Source organism: Cuculus canorus, chromosome 13, assembly GCF_017976375.1.
Source record: "Cuculus canorus isolate bCucCan1 chromosome 13, bCucCan1.pri, whole genome shotgun sequence".
NCBI lineage: Eukaryota > Metazoa > Chordata > Aves > Cuculiformes > Cuculidae > Cuculus > Cuculus canorus.
The window spans coordinates 5,317,444-5,338,647 of NC_071413.1; the positions used below are offsets into that span (position 1 = coordinate 5,317,444).

Here is a 21,204-nt window from a genome sequence, read left to right on the forward strand (position 1 = left end):
CAACTTTCCTTCGTTTTTCGGAGAGGAGCCGCTGCTGGCTTTCATTTTGTATTTTTAATTTGAGGTCACGTGCGCATTGACAGTGTCTTTGAATCGAAGCGATGGTCTCGTCTCTAGCTTAGAGAGAGCTTTGGAGCTCTTCCCTCTGTTGTTTTCTCTCTGTTCAGGAACAAAGAGATTTTTCTGCCTTTAATTAAAAGGAATATTAATTCACCGCTCCTTTGTCGAGTGACTTGAAGACACTCTGCAAACATCCGTCTGCTCAGCACCGCAGCGGGGCGAGCTCTGCTATGGTAAGGGGGACGGAGATGTGGGAGAACCATCCCAAAATCCCATGGCAAATGCGGAGCAGCAGCCAGGGAGGATGCTGACAGCTCTCATGCCTGTGGTCCTCGGGTGAGGAGCCCTGTGAGGCTGAGCTGCCGCCCAGGGTGGGCGCTCACATTCCCAAAGGCGGATAAGGCAGGTCCCCGAGCGGCACATTTCCATGCAAGGAGAAGTTTTGAGCATTGCTTTTGCTGTGGTTGTGGATGAAAGCAGAGATGAACTTGGCTGTGTAAACGGGTTTTTCCCTGCCTGCTGTCTCCCGGCAGGCCCGGCCGGTGTCTGCGCTGGCAGGTAAGGTTTTACCTGGGGATGGATAGACGTCGGGTGTGTTTTGTTTGAAAAATACATGACTGCAGATGTTGGCTTGTAGGGAGGAAAAGCCAAGGTGTTGGGGGGAAAGGAGGCTGTTCTGTGCCGCTGGGTGCTGGCATGGAGTGGATGCCAGGGATGGGCAGGGTAGCAGTGAGGAGGCCTCGTGCGGGTGCAGGATTTGCCTCTTCTATTGGGAACTTCAGAGTGCAGGATGCAAAAATACCTCAGTGCTCTGCCCCGCTTCAGGCCAGGAGGGTCGAGCAGCCCGTGAGCCTCTGCCCATCGCTGCGGCACGCTTGGCAGTGCTGTGGGCACAGCTGAGGTGGGCTGCCCGCAGCCCGAGTGCCGGGGAGGGGGCTTAGGCAGGTCCCGGGGCTGACTGGTCTCTGCTGACATCCACCCCGTCTCTTCCCCATGTTTCTGTTTCTAAGCTATGACTGTTTGCAGGCGTGGAAAACCCTGGGCAGGATGCGGCTGGCATGGCTGTGCGGCGTCCGGCTTTACTGTGGGAATTGAGTCTCGGCTCTGTTCACTGCTGGCAGCTGGTTTAAATCCCCAGTGTGGTCTAGAGGAGAAGTGTCTCCCTGCCTGTGGCCATGCAGCGTCCCTTGCCCCGCGGCCACCCAGGGAAGCCGTGGGATGCCACGGGACCTCTGTGGAGGAGAGGCACTCTGTAAACGTCTGTTATTACACCTTTAATTGGGGGTCAGTTGATGGCTGGTGAGCTGGTCAGGGAGCACAGGGCTGCTGGCGAGGCGTGCGTGAGCGCTGGCAGCGGGGCAGGGAGCTGAGCCCTGCCGGGGGGGACACACACCAGCCCCCCCCACCAGCACCAATGCTGCTTTTGCTCCTGCCCAGATCAGCACAGTGTGCACGAGGTTTTGGGGAGGTCAGAGCTTGGTCCTGCAAACGGGGTTGCGTGGGCCCTGGAAGGGAGCAGGGGCAGCCGGTGGGTTGCTTTGTGGAGCTCGGAGTGAAAATGCTGCTGCTGGGATTGAGGGGATGTGGGTTGGATGCTGCAGCCCTGGCTTGTGCTTTGGACCTTGGACAGGAGCCGGATTGAGGTGATGGACCAGGATGGGGACAAGGGGGATCCCCAAGTTGAGACCAGTCCTTGCGTGCTTCATGATGGCTGGGGTGGGGTGAGACCAAGCCGGTGGCACAGAGGAGAACCCTCTCTACCCGGGAGCCACTGGCGTTAGTGCCGTTGCCCAGTTCGGGGTTTATTTTTAGATTTCCTGAAGCTTGTTTTCTGCCATCCCTCCCAGCACGCTCAGGCTCCCCAGGGGCAACCCCACCTTTGCAAGCCCACAGCTTTCCTTTGGAAGATGCTGACCAATGCTTCCAGAAAACATCCAAGGGATTTCCTGTTTATTTTGCAAAATTCTCATTAATATTTTTTCCTGTGTTGTTTGATTCTATCTCACACGAGCAAAATTGCCTTGAAATGGAGCCTGCATTTAAAAAATAGACAAAGAGTCAGTAATGCAGTGGCAGCAGGGATGCATGGCTGGATTCTGCACCCCCTCGGAGCCGGTACCTTCCTGGTGTCTGCAGGGCAGGATCCGGCCAACAGTCCCTGGGGAGCCGGCAGCTCCTCAGCGTTCCCACGGTGCAGGGACCTCGCAGGGAGCTCCCCGCCAGTGTTGGCGTGTGGAGGTGGATGTTTTCCCTTCCCCAGCTGCTCTTTTCCTCCAAAATTCCCTGGATTCCCTGACTGCTTGTACTACTTGTCCTCATTCCAGCTGTCAAGCCCACCTTTGGGCACGAGCATCCCTGTGCGCACGGCTGGGTGGCTGTAAAAATTGCACATCGGGGTCGTTTAGCCTGAATCTCTCCCTGCTCTCAAAGCTCTGCGGCTGGGACAGGCATTCGGGGGTCCGAGCTGGTTTGGGGGAGCCCCTTCGGCAATGCATTGGTGGATCAGTTGCCCTTCAGGCATGGATGCACAGTGATGCACCCGCAGCCCTTGCAGCGGGTGGGTGCTGTGCAGCCCAGATATGGACGTTCCCCGGGTGGGAGGCAGCTCCGGTGCTGCTGGCAAGATCTATCCCCAGCCCTGCGCTGCTCGCATGCCTCCAGGTGTGCCTGGTTGGCCACAGCACTGTTTACTTCCAGTGTTTAGCCAGTATATTTAATTTCCAGGAGTGTAAGACAGCTGGGGAGCAGCAAGGGTGTTTGTGTTCCCACCTCTCCCTGCCGCCTAGGAGCTGCTAGTGGGACGCATCAGATATCAGCATCAGGGTGCAACGCTACGGGCAGCATCTGCTGCAGATGTTGTGCCCAGGCTGGGAGGCTTGGTGGGGTCGTTGGCCATCCTGCGGCTCTTCCAGTGCCAGTTGGATAGGGGGACTCCCCCAGCCAGACCCTCCGCACGGAGGGTTTCCGCTGCTCGGTCCCCCTCCACGCCAGCCAGCCACGTCGCCGCCAGCCGCTGTTGACTCACAGGAGCCGATGCTGAGTCCCAGGGCTGAGATGCTTTTACAGGCAAGGCTGAAATGCACAAAATGTTCGACTTGTAAAATATGTAGCGTGAGAAAATAGCCTTTTCTGCTCTCCTCCTCGCTGCCGCCGCTCCCCTGCCCCATCTGCTCGCTTGGAAAGCTTCCCGTAGCCGGGGGGGGCGCGAGGGGCTGATGGCGCCTGGGGTCCCTCTGCAATTGCTGCCGGCCCAGCTGGAGAAAGGCATTCGCCCCACGCTGCTGTGCTCATGCGAAGGTGTTGCCCCTTGGTGGCAGAAAAGCTCCCGGGGGCAGCATGGGCACCTCAAGGACGCTCTTGGTCCATGAGGATGCTGCCCATGCGAAGCCTCCTCCATCCTCCCGCCCTTCCCGCGTGTTTCGGCATCCCGATGCTTTTCTCCCCTGGGACACGTTTTGAGAGCAATCGTGGGGCGAGTGCCAGGAAAGCCAGCCGCGCTGTGCTGTGGCCGCCGCCGGCACGGGGGATGACGCAGGCAGCGTTGGCGCATCCCACGGGGCCCAGAGTTTCCGAAACAGGGCGGTGCAGTGCCTCTCGGGAGGGTGCTGGGAAATACCCCCTCGAGGCACCCCAACAGCACCCAGCCGGGCTGGGAGGGAGCTGCCACGCCGGAGCTGGCCACGAGCCATGGTTTTCACCAGCCACCTTAATCCATCATTATCTGGGCACATTTCGAATCCTTGCCAAGAGCAAGGTGGGAAAGGGGGGTTGTAAGCATGCTTTCCCTATTCCCCTGCCATCCTTTTTGCTGCCTGTGTGTAATTAACAGAGTAATTAAAACCAGGATGAGTTAATTGGTATTCATTTATGTGGCAGATGTTTTTAATTGAGATACGAAACAATTTACCTGTTTACATAAACAATAGCAAATGAAGGCTTGTAAAACAGAGAGGGCGCCTTTTTTTGGCTTTTTGTTGTTGTTGTTTTGAGGAAAATCAAACCCATCTCCCTCCTCCTGGGCCACACGGCTCAGGGGGGAGTGGGAGCCGGCTGTCACTGCTTGCGCAGAGCTGAGGCAGCAGGGTTGGGTCCCTGGGTGGCTTGAGAAATGGGATTTGTTGGGTTTGGGGCACGTGGGTGAGCACAGCCCTGGGTGCTGGTGTCCAACACGGAGCCGGGACAGCACATAGGGAGGGTGGAAGGAGACCAGGCATCGGGGTCTCCACTAGAAGCCACTGCGCTGGAGCTGAGTAAGGAACGCTGCCCATGGCGCATCTCCCCCAGCAGCACTGGACATTCCTGGGATGCTGGAGCCACTGGTGCAGGCTGTGGGGAATGCAAGGCAGATGGGGATGTATCTGAGCATGGAGAAACCCACTTTGGTCCCTGAATCAGGTAGGTGAGGAGGGGCCCAGCCCAGGCCAGTGGCGTGGGACCCATCCCAGGACACCCGTGGGCAAGGCAAGGATGGCAGGGATAAAGGCTGGCTCGCTGACCGGTGCAAGGAACTGATACAGCAGTGCAAGAACAGCAGGTTCCGCTCAGCTGAGCAGCTGAACTGACCCACAGGGGCAATGCTCAAATTCATCGGCTGGTTGGCATGGCACGGCCACCCGCGCTGGGCCAGACAGCCACCATCCACCCCAGCTGGAGAAACGGGGCTGAGCAAGGCTTGCACCACTGGGACAGGACCAGCCTTGCGAGCATCGCTGTCTGCAGGCAGCAGCCAGGTTCTTGGCAGGGCTGGGCCATGCTGCCACTGCTCCCGTGGAACCTCTGGGCACGTCTGCGTCCCTTCATCTTCGCACCTCTGGGCACATCTGCATCCTTTCAGCCTCACAGCAGCCATTACCTGCAGTGAGAGCTCCCTGCTTCCAGCGTGCCTGCCTAGAGCTGGCCGAAGCTGGGTTCGTTTACACCTTGTGCAGAGGATTTAATTAATTGGATTTCCTTTTAAAAGGCTTTATTTGTGCTGATGAGAGCTGGCGTTTGGATCACTCCCTCGAGCCTGGCTCTCCAAAATGTCATACGGTCCTGCCGATGCTCGGTCCCCAGAAGGTGCTGGAGGTAGACAGCATCCCTCCAGCATCCCGCAGCCGCTGTCCTGCTCTCTCCCGCTCCATGTGCAATGGGGATGAGCGACCTCTGAGCTGTCTGCTGTCACCTACCTGCATCATCACCACGTCCCCAGGGAAAGGGTCAGGATGAGTGCAGGAGAGGAAGGAGATGACGGTGCCCTGCAGCTTCCACCACCTTTGCCAGGCTCGCACACGTGGCCGGCGCTGCTGTCTGGCCGCAGGCGCTGTGTGCTTCCCTAATGCGCTCCAGCTGGGACAGCTCTGTCCCTCACCATCTTAGCCCAGAGTTGTTCTTGGCCCCTGTGGCAGCAGCAGCTGAGGAGCAGGAATGCTTGCCTTTGTTTCAGAGGCAGCCTGGCTTTGGGAGACGTCGCCTCCAGCATCTGGATTTCATTTGTGTCCATTTGGAGACCATGAAGGATGCTGGTCTTTTCATTCTCTTTTAACTCCTTCCTCGCCCGAGAAGCTTCGCCTGGCCTGGAAGGGGAGGGCTGCAGAAGGCTGGAGCTTTCTGATGGCTGCAGCCATGGCAGCACCCTGCCCTCTCCATCCCCGTCCCCAAGGAGGTGGAGAGGAGAAGGGAGCAGCTAGTCTGGGTTCTCCACAGTCATCGGGCTAACGTCAGGACTGGCACATCTCTATCCTGTCCCCAGCCACAACCTGACCCTGCCCAGGGCTGCAGAGAGCAGGGGCTGCTGGCTGCCCAGGCAGGATGGGCTCCTTGGGGCTGTGGGAATCACCAGCCGCTGGGCTGGGCCAGCCGCCAAGCCCCAGCCTTCGGCACCCAGCTGCTGGGTGCTGGGTATTTGGGTGCTCATGGGTGTGCACGGCTGCGCGGTGCTGTGCATTCGTGCTTGCCAGCATGTGCAGCTGCACAGTGCCACGTGTGGTGCACGCTGGCATGCATTGCTGCACGGTGCCATGTGCTGGTGCCCACCAGCGTGCACGGCTGCACAGTGCTGCGCGTCCATCCCTGCTGCTGTGCGTGGCTGCACAATGCTGTGTGTCGATACCTGCCAGCGTGCACGGCTGCGTGGTGCTGTGTTTTGGTGCTTGCTGGCATGCACAGCTGCACGGTGCTGTGTGTCGGTGCCTACCGGCATGCATGGCTGCATGGTGCTCAGCATTGGTGCCCACTGGGATGCGCAGTTGCACAATCCCCTATTTTAGTGACCACTGGTGTGCACAGCTGCACGGAGCCATGCATTGGTGCTTTCCAGCATCCAGCACTGCCTGCCGGGGAGCACACGGCCGTGCAGCTCTGGGACGGGCTGACAGGCACCTCAAGGCTGTCCCTCAGCTTCCACCTGGCAAGAGTGATGCACGAGAAAGGACAAGTGACTCGGGGATTGCTGGTGCCCAGTGGGGTCACAACCCCCAACCCCTGGGGTGCTGCCTGGGTGGCACAGGGCCAGATGCCACCAGCAAGCTGAGGCCAAGCCAGGCTTTGTCGGACCATAGCGCATCACCCCATCGGGCATCGTGCAGGATTAAACCTTCCGGTGTGACAACTGGGGGGCTCAGAGTTGCACGGGCTCTGGGTGTGCAGGGTCCGGCATCCGCTGGCCCCGGGAGGCAGGGTGGGGGACGCCTGCTCCCGCCAGCCAAGGAGAAAATACTAATCCTTTTATTTTTATATTATTACTTATTCATCTGGGCTGCACAGGCCTAATGGAAACCAGATGGAGGAAAACAGACACAGCCCCGAGCGGCTGGGACAAATTACCCCAAAGAAAGGGGAAAAAAAAAAGAAAGAAAAAAAAAATTCCAGCAGAGTTCGAGTCGTGCTGGGGAGTTATTTTTTGGAGGTGCTGCTGGGAGGCTGCACTGTGCCCCCTGAACATCCCTTTTCTTGCCACAGAGCTTGTCCCATCCTCCAAAGGGTCTGGGTTGGTGCCATAGCTGTGGCCGGATCCTGCATCCCAGCCTCTGTTTGGGGCATTTCTGGGCTTGAGCATTGAGAAATCTTATCGTGTTTGGGGCCATCCCTATGCCTGCACGGCCGTGCTTGGGTTGCAAACACCTCAGAGAACGTTTATGACAGCGAAAAAAAGAAAAGGCAAGAAAAAACACAGCCAGGCCCCATTTCCCTGGGTGATTGCTCAGCATTGTGGAAACTTTCCTCCTGATGGGAAGCAGTGGAAAAGCTGTGTCAGTGCCAGAACAAGTGTATCCATGTTTTCTGTTCAGCATGGATGTGTGTACAGAGTCGGGTCAGAAAGGGGGAGAGGGATGTAGGCGGGGAGGGGAATGTGGGAAGAGATGGTGCCAGGGATGCAGGTGGGGACGGTGCTGGGGATGCAAGCGGGAATGGGAATACAGGCAGGGATTGTGCTGGGAACGCAGACAGGGAGGCTGCCAGGGATGCAGATGGGAGGGGATGGTCCTGGGTATGTGTGCAGATGGGAACAGGGATGCTGGCAGGGACAGGGATGCAAGCAGGAGTGAACACCTTTCAGCCTTCTGCCTCCTCCCTCCTCGCAAGCAGTAGCAAAGCCAAACCTGCCAGCACAGCTCCTCTGCGGTCGGAGCCACGCAGGCAGCTGGTCCAGGTGCACTTACCTGCCATGCTGTCCCCAAGCTGCTCCAGCTTGTCCCTGCGCCTGGTGGCTGTTGCATGGAGAGCCAGGGCCTCCGGCACATGAAGAACATGTTGCAATGCCTCTCTGCGCTGCGCTTGGTGTGCAATGCCAGCCAGTGTCCCACGGTGCAAACCCCGGGCAAGAAGGACGCGGGGATGGCAGTGGTGCCCTGCATGATGGAGGGGTGATGGCCCTGCCTGCTGTGGGCAGGAGCCAGCTGGCAGGGACAATGCGAGTTGTGCTTCGCTGAGATGGGCGGCAGGCAATGTGCTGGAGGATGCTGAGTCCAGGAGAGATCGTGTGGGCACCTGGCAGAGCAAGGCTCTGCAGCTGCACAGATGCAGCCAGCCAGTCCAGGTCATCCTCTGTGCACATTCAGCTTGTCTTCTGCTCTCGGGACTGGATCCTGCTCTGCTGACTGCTGGGAGAAGCCTGGAAGGCAGGAGAAGCCTTGCCCAGAGATGGGCATGTCCATGAGAAAGAAAATAAACAGTTTTTCAAAACATACCATTTATGTTGGCAGGCCCTGTAAAGAAACGTGTTTTACAGGGAGGGACGCTGCTTGGTCATTGGGTTTTTCCCAAAGCTGTGTGAGAGAAGGGAGCAAGGAAAGGAACACGGGAGCAGATGTCTGCAGGATTATGGTGCACCCTGTGAGGCTCAAACCCACGGTGTGGGGTTGTTCCCATGGTGCTGGAGCTATCCAGGGGGATGCTGTGGGACCACGATGGTGACTGCCCAAGATTTCGGCCCTTGCAACTGCCTCTCTCATCTCCCAGTCCTCTGCACACGACATTGGCTGCATCACAAGCCTCAATAGCATCTTGCTCGGGATGCCCAGTTTTATTTAGCCTGGACAATGTGCTCTTGCAGGGTTCAATTAATCTCACAACAGTTGCAACGGATTAAGCATGCATATTAGATTAGTGTTTATCAGCCGTGCCGGGTGGGGAGCGTGCTGGGGCGCAGCAGGGACCTGGGGCTGGGGGGTGGCCGTGGTGGCCGCTTCCTTCTTTGGCCGGAGCCGCGCGGGCTCAGGCGCACTGACAGACCGAGGCAGCTGCCCACGCTTGGGGCCACCCATCGCTGCCCAGCGTGGCAGCCGTGGGGCCAAAACCCTGCGCGGGGCTGTGCCGCCACCACTGCCGTCTGGAGGGTCTGCGCTGGCACGCTTCACCCGGAGGTGACACTGCCGGGTGTTACTTGGGGTTGTAAGCGCTGAGCGGTGGGAGGGAGGCAGCAATGTCTGGCTGAGTCCAGCGTGGTGATGGCACAGAGCCCTGCGCTCCCCACTTTGCAGGATCGGGTGCCTCCTGGGGCTCCCTGGGGCCGTGAGAGGATGGCCACCGATAGGTGTGCTGGTCCTGCATGGCTGCTGCCACTGAGAACTGGCCATTATGATCCCATGATCTACTGCTTGTGTGTAATCTTTGCCTGGGATTACGGCAGCTGTGCAGAGCTGCCAGGGATGGCGAAAGGTTAGTGGGCAGCTGGGGATTCCCAAGACGTGGGCAGGTAGCCACTGGCAGGAGGGTGCTGGGACGTGACAACAATGGCTTTGCAAGGACACATGTGCTGTTCATGGGCTGGGCTGTGCCGTGTGTGGGGCAGAGCTGGCGCTGCAGGCACAGAGCTGTGCCCTGCCCTGTCCCCACCACCCTGCTTCCATGCCGAGCGCAGGGCACCATCTCCACTGTTGTGCAGATGTACAGGAGGTCGGGCACCATCCTGTAGGCACACAGGACACTAGACACTGTCCCTGCTGCCCAGGCTCTGCCCGGAATGAAGGTTGCTGCCATCCTGCACGAGGGAGCAGAGATACCCAGGCCAGCCCGTGGTCCTCGAGGGTCCCCTCTGCCCCCAACGCGGCCCCCGTTCAGAGGGGGAGCACGGTGCTGCCTGGCACATGCCGCTCACCACCCTGTGCCCTCTCCCTGCAGATAACGCGGAGACACGGGCTGCCACCATGCCTGACTCGCCAGCTGACGTGAAGACGCAGTCCAGGTCCACGCCGCCCAGCATGCCTCCGCCGCCGCCAGCCGTCACGCAGGGAGCCACGCGCCACCCCTCCTTCATGCCAAACACCAGTGAGTACAAGGACAGGGATGCGATGCCAGGCAGGGAGGCTGCTTGGCTCCCTTCGCCTCCAGGTCACACACTGTGCTCAGCACTAGTTGCGTCCTCAGACCCCTGTGGGGTGCCGGCCACGCCATGGAATTACCCATCCTTCTACTGGAGAAGGGCTTTAGGCTGCACACCTCGGGCTCTGGTTCGTGCGTGTGCCCGTGGCGAGCGCTGTGGCACTGCTCATCACCAGCAGTGTCCTGCAAAGTGCACGGGGACAGAGATGACCGGGTCTGCTGCTGCGTGGTCACCGAACGGTGGCACAGAGCAGCGTGTGGCCCGGGGTGCTCTCGCCTGCAGGGAGCTGGCTGGAGGATACTGCAGGTTGAGGATGTTCCTGTGGGTCAGAGCTGGCCCATTGAGGGGGTGAGGCATGTGGGGACTTGGCAGCCCCTCTGCGTGTGGCACCCAGCGGTGGCAGGGAGGTGTCATGGTCAGCCAAGGTGGCAGGGACCTGCCCAGGCCACAGTGTGGTGGCATCATGGGACTTGGTGGGGGCTCAAGGTCCAAGTCTTCAGTCTCTGTAGCATCGTTGAACTCGGGGAGCTCCAGTGCGCTGGCTGCACCAGAGGCACATGGGCTCGTTGCACACCTGCAGGGCTTGCACCAGGGATCGGTCCCTGTGCTGGTGCCACCGTCCTGCCACATGGCTGGACAAGGCACACACTGGCCAGGATCTGGGCGGGCAGGCGCTGAGGCTGCTCCTCTGACAGGAGCGGTGGTGGTCATCCCAAGTGGTTGTTCCAGCTCTGCTGTGACATATTCATGTGTGCAAGGGCTTTGCTTGTAGCTGCTTCTTGCTTAGAAACCCCAGAAGGGAAGAAAACACTTCTAAAACAACCCCCTGAGCCGTAGCTCCCCATCACCCCTGCACCCGGGCAGCGCTCCCCGCCACGGCACCGCTGCCCGCCCTGACAGATGCTCTCTGATTAGATATCGGCGTGTGCTCGGCTGCACTCTGAGGGCGTTTGCTTTATAATTTGAACCTGGTGGCAGAAGAGGCATTCTGGGTTTGGTTCGGTGCAGGACACGGGGCCAGGAGTGCAGGTGGCCTTCCTGCTGTGGCTTGGCCCGCAGCACGATGGTGTTTCGGTTGTTCTTGGTCTCAGAGTAATGTTGCAAACCAGCCCCTTCGCTGGGGCTGTTCAGGGGTGGTCTAGAAATGCAGGGACCGTGTTAGGCAGCTGAGCTTCCCCCAAGCCCTCCATCCTCGGCTGCGGCGGGATGCAGGGACCTGGCTCCGTCCCTGGCATCCTTGGGTCCAGGTGGCTTTGCCCACGACACGCGTGCCGCACCGTGCCCGCTGTCGAGGAACGTTGCCTGCAGGGCCTCCTGTCCGAGAGCTGCCCTCTCTGCTCTCTCATCATAGCGTGTTTTATTTTGCTTGCAGATCGAGACGCTGGCCCTCCGACGTTTCTGCCTCGCGGCCGTTTTCATGGTTGCTTGAAATGGTCGATGGTCTGTCTTTGTAAGTAAAATGAAACATCCGCTCTCATGAGAGACCCGAGCTGCAGCCACAGCCCCCCGGGGGGCGTAGGGTCTCACGAGAGGCACAGTGTGCTCCCCGGCGCCAGCCCCTCTCCTTGCCCTGGCGGGTCACGGGGATGGGAATCCAGTCCCCATCCCAGCTGAGGAACATGTGCGGCGTCTAACTTAGTAACACACCTGTCGCGGGAATAAAAGCAGTTGTGGCCACCGGGTTATTTTCGGCACCTCTTTAGTGCACGGCTGATGCTGCCCGGCTGTAGAGCGAGCGGGAGCCCGCCAAAGCAGGCATGGCAGGCAGGGCGGCGCAGGCACCGCAAGGTTAGTGCGATCCCAGGAGCCGGCTGCTCGGTGCACCGCAGGGAGAGGCGCGGTGCATGCCCGGGTGCCGCGGAGCAGCGCACGGTTGGGAGTAGGGGTGATGTGTGCTGTTGCCTGTGCCGGATTCAGAAAAGTCCCCGCGCAGAGGGCTGGTGCAGGAGCGAGGATCCCACCACATCGTGGGCTGGGATCCCCAGATGTCCCCCTCCAGGTCCTCTGGCATGGGGTGTTCCAGGCAGCTCCCATCCTCCCAACCCGGGCAACGGGGCCAGAGACACCAGTGTGCTGTAAGTCAGGGTGGGCTCTGTGGATAGCAGCTCCTGGCTTTTCCCTGGGCGGTGCTGAGCAGCTCCCAGAGGAGCAGGATGGAGCCTCTTCTCTTGGCTGTCTTGAATATTGAGGAGCAGGAGCAGGCCCACCCTGCACTGGGACACACACTGCATCCCATCCCTCCCTCCAGTCCTCCACAGCACCAGGTACCAGTCCAGGATGTGGCCCCAGGGATGCAGCAGCATCCCGAGACCTCCTGGGGGGTGCAGTCCCCCCGGTACCTGGCAGGATGCTCCGGTACCCCCATCCCAGCCTTGTCCCTGTGGTGCCAGGGTACAGCCACCCGCTCTGACTTCTCAACTGCTCTCTCCTCGCAGTGATGAACGGGAGCAGCCACTCACCAACTGCTATCAATGGGGCACCGTCCACCCCCAATGGATTCAGCAATGGGCCAGCCACCTCCTCCACTGCCTCCCTCTCCACCCATCAGCTCCCGCCAGCCTGCGGTGCCCGTCAGCTCTCCAAGCTCAAGCGCTTCCTCACCACGCTGCAGCAGTTCGGCAATGACATCTCCCCCGAGATCGGGGAGCGGGTGCGCACGCTCGTCCTGGGACTTGTGGTACGTCTGCCGGACATGGGGTCAGCCCTGGGCCTGTTGGGGTGATGCCCCATCCAGAGATCCTGCAGTTTCCATTTGGGATGGAGATGCTGCTAAATGTGGGGGTGGGGGGTCCTGTTGGTGCTGGACTGACCTAAATCCCGAAGAAATGGGTGCTGTTTTTCTGGCATCTCCTGTGGTCAGCACCCTGGGTGGGCATGGTGCATGGTTGGGTCCCCACTGCTGGCATCGCCAGCAAAGCCTCGAGCATGGTTTTCACTTGAGCATGGCAGAGCTGGCAGAGGAGCAGAAATGGGAAAGAAGCTGCAAAACATCCCCTGGGGGGATGCAGGGGGCTGTAGCTGGTGGCACTGAGCTTGGGCTGTCCCCACAGAATTCCACACTCACCATCGAGGAGTTTCACGCCAAGCTCCAGGAGGCCACCAACTTCCCGCTGCGACCCTTCGTCATCCCCTTCCTCAAGGTGGGTGCCCCAACCCGTGCGCTGCTGGGTCGTTGGGGTTTGCATCGACATTACCAGCACAGGGGGATCCGAGAGTGGCTTTGGGCTCAAGGCTGACAACCGCCTGCGGGGCTGCCCACAACTCCCCTGGGCACGTGTTTTTTCCCCCCACCCCCGCGTGCCCACCTCCTTGCACGTGTGGAGTCACATGAGGCTGGGGCTGTTTGCAATAAAGCAAGGGTTCAGCCCAGCTGGTAACCATTTGCAATTCATTAAAAATCCCCTTTCTTTATTTGCCTTTTAATTTTGTGCTGACTCTGCACTGTCACCCAGCTTCGAAGGGATTCGCCGTCCGCTGGCACGCCTGGCAGCGCTCAGGCTGCTGGCAGATGTTCAAGCCCAGCGTAGCCTGTCCCTCATTAACAGAGGAATAACAAAAAAGTGCAAAAAAAGCCCCTTTTTCACCTCTGCCTCCCCGGCCCCCAGGAGCAGAGGTCCATCCTCACCACAGGAATCTGCCTGCAAGGCTGCTGGAGCAGTTTGCTCCTGGCAGGGAAAGGCAGAGACGGAATGGGAAGGGTTGAGACACAGAGCAGGCAGCATGGGGCTGAGCCCCCTCGTCCTCCCGCCTGGAGGGAGCCCGTGGCTCAAACCGCAACATCCAGGGGAGTGTGGGCTCCGCTGTACCAGGGGGTCGATGCATCCCCGGCTCGCGGGGTCTTGCTGGGTGCTGGTGGCCCTGTAGCTCAGGGTGGGCTGGGAGCCAGCCCTGCTGTCCCACTGCCAAGCGCGCGGTGGCCGTGCCGGCCTCCCTGGCACCCTGCTCCCAGCTGTTCCCACCGCAGGCTCCAGATGTTTCTCATTATCCTAACTGCAACCAGCCGGGCTCGGCGTGCTTCCCAGACTCAGGGGCTTGCTTGTTTTTGCGGGGCTGTTCCCCTCCGGCTGGGAAAGGGGAGGATCTGGCCCCGTTCGCTGCAGCGTGCATCGGTTCGGGCGCTAACGTGTCTGACAGATGGGAGTTTGGCTGTGGATCAGCTGCCTAAAGAGAAAACCAGAGCTGGCAGCCAGAGAGACAGGGCAGAAAGGCGGTTCTGCTGTTTTATTCTTGCTGTTTTCCATGCTCGTAGGGGCTGCGGTGGCAGGGGAGGACATGGTGGGTGGGGGGTTCACAACTGGCCCTCTTGCTCCATGGGATGGGGACTCCCCTGGGCTAGGGGTCCCTCCCCAGAACAAACACAACAGGGACAGGATAAAAGAGGAGGTCAACCTGGCCGGGGGATGATGTTCTGCAAACTTTGCCAGGATGCAGGAGGGTTTGGTTGAAGCCATGTGCTGGCACATGGCCAGATCCTCTGAGGTGCCACATGTGTCCCCCCTGGCAGCCTAGCTGGCCTGGGCACTCTGCAGTGAGTGGAATCCAGGGATGTCTCCTTAGGGAAGGTGGTGGGACCCCAAAGAGAAGGCTGATGCCTGCCTCGTAGGCTGGGGCAAAGCTGTGCTGTGATGAGGGGGCTGTGCTCGGACAGGCAGGCTCTGGGTGGGCTCTAAGCAGCTAAGAGCTGGGCTGGGGGGCATCTGGGGGGCTGTGGACTGGATTCTCGCTCCCCTCACAGGCCAATCTGCCGCTGCTGCAGCGGGAGCTGCTGCACTGCGCCCGCATGGCCAAGCAGACCCCGGCCCAGTACCTGGCCCAGCACGAGCAGCTGCTGCTGGATGCCAATGCCTCTTCTCCCATCGACTCCTCCGAGCTGCTCCTGGAGGTGGGCGAGAGCGGCAAGAGGAGGACGCCAGACAGGTGTGAGGGGTGTTTTTGGGGGACACATCTCTGCCACACACCCTCAGGGTGGCAGACGCTGGTGCCTGGCAGGGACTGACCTCCTCTTCTCCACCCAGGACCAAAGAGAACGGTTTGGACCGAGACCCTCTGCACCCTGAGCACCTCAGCAAGCGGCCGTGCACCATGAGCCCGGCGCAGCGCTACAGCCCCAGCAACGGGCTGAGCCACCCGCCCAACGGGCTGGGGCACCCCCCTGCCGCTCCCCCCCTGCCCCAGCACTACCGCCTGGAGGACATGGCCATGGCACACCACTACCGTGATGCCTACCGTCACCCCGACCCCCGGGAGCTCCGGGAGCGCCAGCGGCCCGCCGGTGAGTGGTGGCATCCCCACACACTATGGCTGGGGGGTGATGGAGATGATGGGTGATGGCTTGGGGAGCACCTCCCCAGGGAGAGAGGTGCTGCATGGGGCTGACCTGGGTTTGCCTTGCAGCGGTGCATGGGACACGGCAGGAGGAGGTGATCGACCACCGTCTCACCGACCGGGAATGGGCAGAGGAGTGGAAACACCTCAACAATGTACGTTGTGCCTCCCACAGCAGTCCTGCAGGGCTGATGTGCATGCTTTGTGTCCTCCCAGCTTTGCTCTCCATCCCCATCCTCTGCTCCCCAGAGCCGAAGAGGCTCAGCAGCCCCAGCATAGCCCAAACCCACCCCCAAGCACCGCAGCCCCCCAGCTGCTTGCAGCAGAGTTCCCCCTCAAACCCTGATCTTGCCCCTCCAGCTGCTGAACTGCATCATGGATATGGTGGAGAAGACGCGCCGGTCGCTGACGGTGCTGCGGCGGTGCCAGGAGGCCGACCGCGAGGAGCTCAACCACTGGATCCGGCGCTACAGCGATGTCGAGGACATGAAGAAAGGCAGCCCCCCTTCCGCCCGCCCTCACAACAGCTCCTCTGCCTCTGAGGCACCCCAGTTAGGTATTGACGGCCGTGGGGTGCGTTCGGGGAGGCTGCGCCCCTCTCCGGGGTGCCCGTGCCGTTCCCTTGGGGGTCTGGAGCTGCCAGCTGGTGAGTTTGAAGGGGACAGCATCTCCTAATGGTGTTGTCCCCACTCCTTCACAGATGCTCACCGGGAGTTCACACCGCGGCCGCTCTCCGGGTACATGCCGGAGGAGATCTGGAGGAAGGCTGGTGAGTGTGAGGTGGGCACTGGTGCCCACTGGTGTGCCAAGCTGGCAAGGTCTCTGCCCCATCACCTCCCCGTGCGGCGTCAGGGTGCTGGTGGGGGTCAGAGTGGGTTTGCGGTGTGGGGTGGATGCTTGCAGCTCTCCCATCGTGCTGCAAGAGGGGGATGCGCAGAGCCGGGGCTGGGGTGACCACACATGCCGTGCTCAACCGCTTTCCTTCCAGAAGAAGCTGTGAACGAGGTGAAGCGTCAGGCCATGTCTGAGCTGCAGAAGGCCGTGTCGGATGCTGAGCGGAAAGCCCACGAGCTGATCACAACAGAGCGAGCCAAGATGGAACGAGCCTTGGCCGAGGCCAAGCGCCAGGCTTCAGAGGATGCCCTGACAGTCATCAATCAGCAGGAGGACTCCAGCGAGGTGAGGACCGACAGGGGTGAGCTGTGGGTGGATAGGGGTTGCGGCAGCACAGGCATTTGGGACCTGCTCCTTTCACAACCAAGTTTGCAGCATGTGTGTGTGCAAGTTTGGGTACTGGGGGGCTGCAGCAATGCCATGGGGTGTGAAAAAGAGGAGTTTTCTTGCACTCAGTCTGGGAATGGGGTGTAAGGTCCAGGATGAGGACCTACGGTTCAGGATGGGGTGCACCATTCAGGATGATGCGCATAGTCCACGACAAGGGTGCGTGGTCCAGGATTGAGGAGCACAGTCTGGGATGCAGGTGCATGGTCTGGTGTGATGTGCACACTCTGGGACAGAGTCCATGGTCTGGGATGGGGTGCACAGCCCAGGATGGGAATGCACAGTCTGGTGCTGAGGTTTGGCTTTGCATCTCCGCAGAGCTGTTGGAACTGCGGGCGCAAAGCGAGCGAGACCTGCAGCGGCTGCAACACTGCCCGCTACTGCGGCTCCTTCTGCCAGCACAAGGATTGGGAGAAGCACCACCACGTCTGCGGGCAGACTCTGCAAGGGCTGCCAGCCCCTGCCACCCCCACTGCTGGCGTGGGCCTGCCACCGGGTCCGTGCCAGCCCGATGGGGTGGCCACCATCGCCAGCAGCCCCAGCGAGACAGGCTCGGCGGCCGCTTCCCGTGCCGGCACACCGGCCACCCCAGCTCCGCTGGAGAGCGCATCCCGCTGAGCCGCCCTCGGACTGCTGCCGCCGCCGCCGCCACCGCTGCTGCTGCTACCACCGCTCTCCAAAAGACACAGACTGCACTCGATGCAATTTCCTCAGCTACCTGACTCGTATGACCTCCGAAACGACCTCTCTAGCTCTCACAAATAATCCTCACGGATCCTCAAACTGGGCTTTAAGTGGAGTTAAGGCAAATACCGGTCTTCTCTGTTCTTTCTTCGGTCTTTGTTTTGGCTTTTTTTGGTTGGTTTTCTATCGGTTGGGGGATTGTTGTTTGGTTTTTTGTTGGTTTTTTTGAGGTTTTTCTCTTTTTTTTTTTTTTTTACTTTCTGGATGAGGGATTTCACTGCAGCCTCGCCATGCGGTGACATGGGAAGAGGCTGGCCTGGCCCACATCGGCACTGCTGAGGGGGCTCACCTGCAGGAGGAAAGAAACTTCTTTTATTCATCTCTCTCTTCCTTTTTTTTTTTCTTTTTTCCTTTTTTTTTTTTTGTAAAAAAAAAAAAATAAAGACAATAAAAAAGAAAACGTCGGACTCTTTGGCTTTAAGTAAGAAATTGTAAAAAAAAAAGAAAAAAAAAAGAAAAAAAAAAAGAAAAATCCAAAAACCAGACGACACCAAGTCAAGCCGCGTGATGGACGCTCACCTGTAACTACCTTGCTAGCTAGCCAAGAACAGACCAGACTCACCTCTGCTCCAAAGGAAATCCAAAACCAAGGAAGATCCAAACGTCTCTCCACTGCCAAAGTTCGTTTCGTTCTGTTGTCGCTTCCTTCCCCTCCCTGCAAGGATGGACGGACGCACCCTCGGGGCTTTAAAGAGTTTCTATTAAAATAAAGCAAAAGAAAAAAAAAGGTGTTTTTTTAAAAGTAATAAGCAAGCCCCCAAGGCGTGGGAGGGGGAGATGGGGCTGAGAACCGCCTAGGTGGGCGCAACCAGAGCTGGCGCATCTCTACCTCTGCCCACCGCCACCCTGGAAAAAGAGAATAAAAAAAAAGAGATTAAAGGACACGTTTTGGTTTTCTCCCTTCCCGAAAGAGTCAGGGGCCACCTGCAGCTGGACCCCCCCCAGCCCCTTGCTGTTGGGCTGCTCCCACACCCTGTGTCGGATTTATGTTGCAAGGATTTTTGAGAGGAAAAAGGAAAGGAAAGCGAGCGCCACCTCCTTCCTGGCCGAAGAGGCAGCCAAGGACGATGTTGATTATTTTGTATTTCTCGCATCATTGTACAAAGCGCAGAGGACGGGAGTGCAATACGGAAAGTCCCCCGGCCCCGAGGAGGGAAGCCCCGCGTGGGGCAGGAGTGCTGTACGCTAATGTGAATGTAAATAGTGTTTTGCAGAGGTCCAAAAAGTAATTAATAATAATAATGATAATGATAGTGATAATAATAAGAGACATTTGCCAAATAAAAGATGATGCGAACCCGCTGGAGGCTGTGGCGTAGGGGAGCGAGGCTGGCCGGAGGCAAACAGAAGTCGTGTGCTCGATAGGAGCTGTAGTTTTTCATCCTTTGTGTTTTCTGTAGGGGAAGAAAGGGAGGGAAAGGCTTGGGCTCAGGTTGGTTGTGTTGCCCATCATCCAGGGGCTTGGCTGCTGGCGCTGCCTCCTGCGACGGCGGTGCCGCGCTGCGCCGCAGCAGAGCTTGGTGCGCAGAGCACCCCGAGGCGATGTCACCAGCCCCATGGCACCAGCACCCAAGGCTTCCGTGCTCCCCCCTGGGGGGGATTCTGTGCACCCTGACACCTCAGTGCATCCCCCTCCCGAAGGGGTTTGGAGCACCCCAAGGCTTCCGTGCTCCCCCCTGGGCGGATTCTGTGCACCTCAGTGTATCTCCCCTGAGGGGTTTGGAGCACCCCGAGGCTCTGAGTGTTTATGGGTGCCCCCCGAGTGATTGTTCACTTTATTTATGGTGTGACATATGTAATATTGTCTATTTTTCTTACGTTTCCTGAGAAGAGGTAATATATAAGAGTATTGCAGAAGCACCTGCTGCGGGGTTGCCTGCTCTCCCTGGTGTCCGTCCCATTCCTGCCCTTCTCGCTGTGTGTGTCCCCACGTGCCCCCAGCCCCGCTCCGCACCGGGGCTCTGCCTCTCTACCTCCACCTCACCAGGAAACTGCGGACGAGAGCGTTTCCACAGTGTCTGCTCTCGTTTCCACTCCCTTCTGGTTTGCTTTTCTTTTTTTTTTCCTTTTAATTATTATTATTTTCTTTTTTTAGATAATGATAATAATAATAATAAAAATACCCTACAGAACCTTGCATTGAAACCAAAAGCCAAGGGAGGGTCAGGACAGGCGGCGTGGCGCTAGCAGACGTCCAAACCAGAACCAGACAGCTTTAAAGTGTAATATTTCCCAAAAAAAAGGACTGATGCGGGGAGGACGGTGGCAGTGATGCGTCTGCGGGGCTGGAGCGATGCAGGCATAGACGGGGCTGTGGCGGCTGGGGAGGCACTGGCTGCAGCAGCGGGAACTTGCGTGGTGTTTTGCTCGAAGATGGTGTTGGAGCATGCAGGGGAACAGGGGATGTGTCCCCCATGCTGTGCTTGAACCATGTTCTTTGGTGGCTTTGTGGCATCTGGGAGATGACAGATGAGTGAACCGCATGGGGTAGGGATAGGGACGCCCTGGTGACTGTCGGGGAGCGTGGGAACACGGGTGGACTGACACAGTCCTCTGCCAGATCGAGTCCCCGTGGCTGCCCACAGCTCCCCTTCTTGGGTTTCCTCCCCCACAATGTGGCTGGGAGATGGTGTTGGTGACGTGGGGACAGCCTGCTTGAGGTCCTGGTGCCTGCGTGGAGACAGAGCCCAGAGTGCCGGGTGCTGGTTGCAGCACAAGTCTGGAGGTGGTGGCAGGAGGACATGGCTCTTCCATGGCCCTGAGCACGGCACTGGGGCCCCATCCCCAGCGGGCAAGGGTCACTCCAGCTTTCTCATGCTCCCAACCTGAAATCCCAGCTGAAACCAAAGTGCTGTGACCCAGCGAGGCTGAGTGTTCCAGAGTGGGGGTCCCAACTGCTGGAGCCCCTCCAACCTCCCTCCTTGCCCTCCTCCTCCAGGAGTGCTGGGGTCCTCCCTTCTCCTTAGTGTGCCTCCTAAGGAGAGGAGGTGGATCTGGGTGGGTTTGAGGTCAGGGACAAGATGCCACCTTGTTCCGATGTCCCAGACACTGTGCTGGACTGTTCCCACCGCAGTGGCAGCCCAGGGGCTCCTCTGAAGCCACCGAAAGCCACGGCCCCAGGAGGGAGGCGTCGTGCCGCCATCCCCCGTCGCTCGTGGCGGTTCCCTGGTCCTGTGCGGGGCTGAGCCCTGCCCAAGGCACCCTGCTAGCCCTGGGGATGGGGACGCTGGGACATGGGGGTCCTTGGGGGGATGGAAACCAGAGCATCCTGCCAGGGTCGGGTGGGTACAGCGTCAGCCTGCCCTGCGCCGCCGTGTGGGTTTTGGTGCCCAGCCCAGAGAGATGACGTGGTAGGACTTTCCTTCGGCATGCTGTCCCCCCCCCCCCCCCCCTTGCTGTTTCCCGCTTTCTCTAAGTGTACTGTATGTTTGACCTGTGAAAGATGTAAACTTTATGATTCAGGTTATGTCTGTTCTTAACTCTGTATCTGTGTAATAAAGACAATTTAATATCATCCAGAGGCTCCATAGCCTGGGCTTGTGCTGGGTGCCCTTGTTCCCCTCTCCTGGCAGCGTCTTGCACGCCGTTCCCCCACCATTGGTAGAGTTCGGTAGAGCCCCGGGGTTGGTCGTTGCCCCGTGTCTCGCTCTGAGGAGGGATATCCCTGACAGAAAGCGTTCATGATTGTCCTGATACTGAAAATGCCAGCCAATAAAACTCTCTAAGACTGATTTTGGAGTTTTAGAAAGCAAGCATCCTTTATCAGGCCTGGGTAACATGTGGGAATGATGTCCATCAATCGTGTGCAATGACATAAGAGCTGGGGACAGAATATGTTTCCTGCTTACGTGCATGTGTCTAAATTTTCCCAGAACTCTTATGCATATTCTATTACTTTCCAAGGTCTAATATTAATATTATTATGAAAATTCACAACAGTCAAAACTCTTGGTAATTTGGAGCTGGCTCCAGCTCTGCCTGACCTTGCATTG

At 58.9% G+C, this 21,204-nt stretch overlaps 1 protein-coding gene across 6 annotated transcripts in view; it reads left to right on the plus strand.

Annotated features, from left to right (window-relative positions):
* The window catches only part of CBFA2T3 (CBFA2/RUNX1 partner transcriptional co-repressor 3), a 29,176-nt gene extending 11,222 nt beyond the window's left edge, over positions 1-17,954 (plus strand). For 2 of the 6 annotated variants that reach the window (XM_054078747.1, XM_054078752.1), the window contains exons 2-12: positions 9,661-9,807; positions 11,235-11,312; positions 12,298-12,539; positions 12,913-13,002; positions 14,598-14,779; positions 14,878-15,134; positions 15,257-15,342; positions 15,548-15,743; positions 15,888-15,956; positions 16,176-16,366; positions 16,787-17,954. In XM_054078747.1, the coding sequence (XP_053934722.1) occupies positions 9,661-9,807; positions 11,235-11,312; positions 12,298-12,539; positions 12,913-13,002; positions 14,598-14,779; positions 14,878-15,134; positions 15,257-15,342; positions 15,548-15,743; positions 15,888-15,956; positions 16,176-16,366; positions 16,787-17,086 (1,838 nt within the window). In that variant the 3' untranslated portion in view covers positions 17,087-17,954. Of the gene's footprint in view, positions 1-151; positions 294-347; positions 619-9,660; positions 9,808-11,234; positions 11,313-12,297; positions 12,540-12,912; positions 13,003-14,597; positions 14,780-14,877; positions 15,135-15,256; positions 15,343-15,547; positions 15,744-15,887; positions 15,957-16,175; positions 16,367-16,786 lie in introns of those variants that run through there. The other 4 variants (XM_054078749.1, XM_054078750.1, XM_054078748.1 and 1 more) reach the window with 4 other exon arrangements.
* Positions 17,955-21,204: the final 3,250 nt, after the last annotated feature.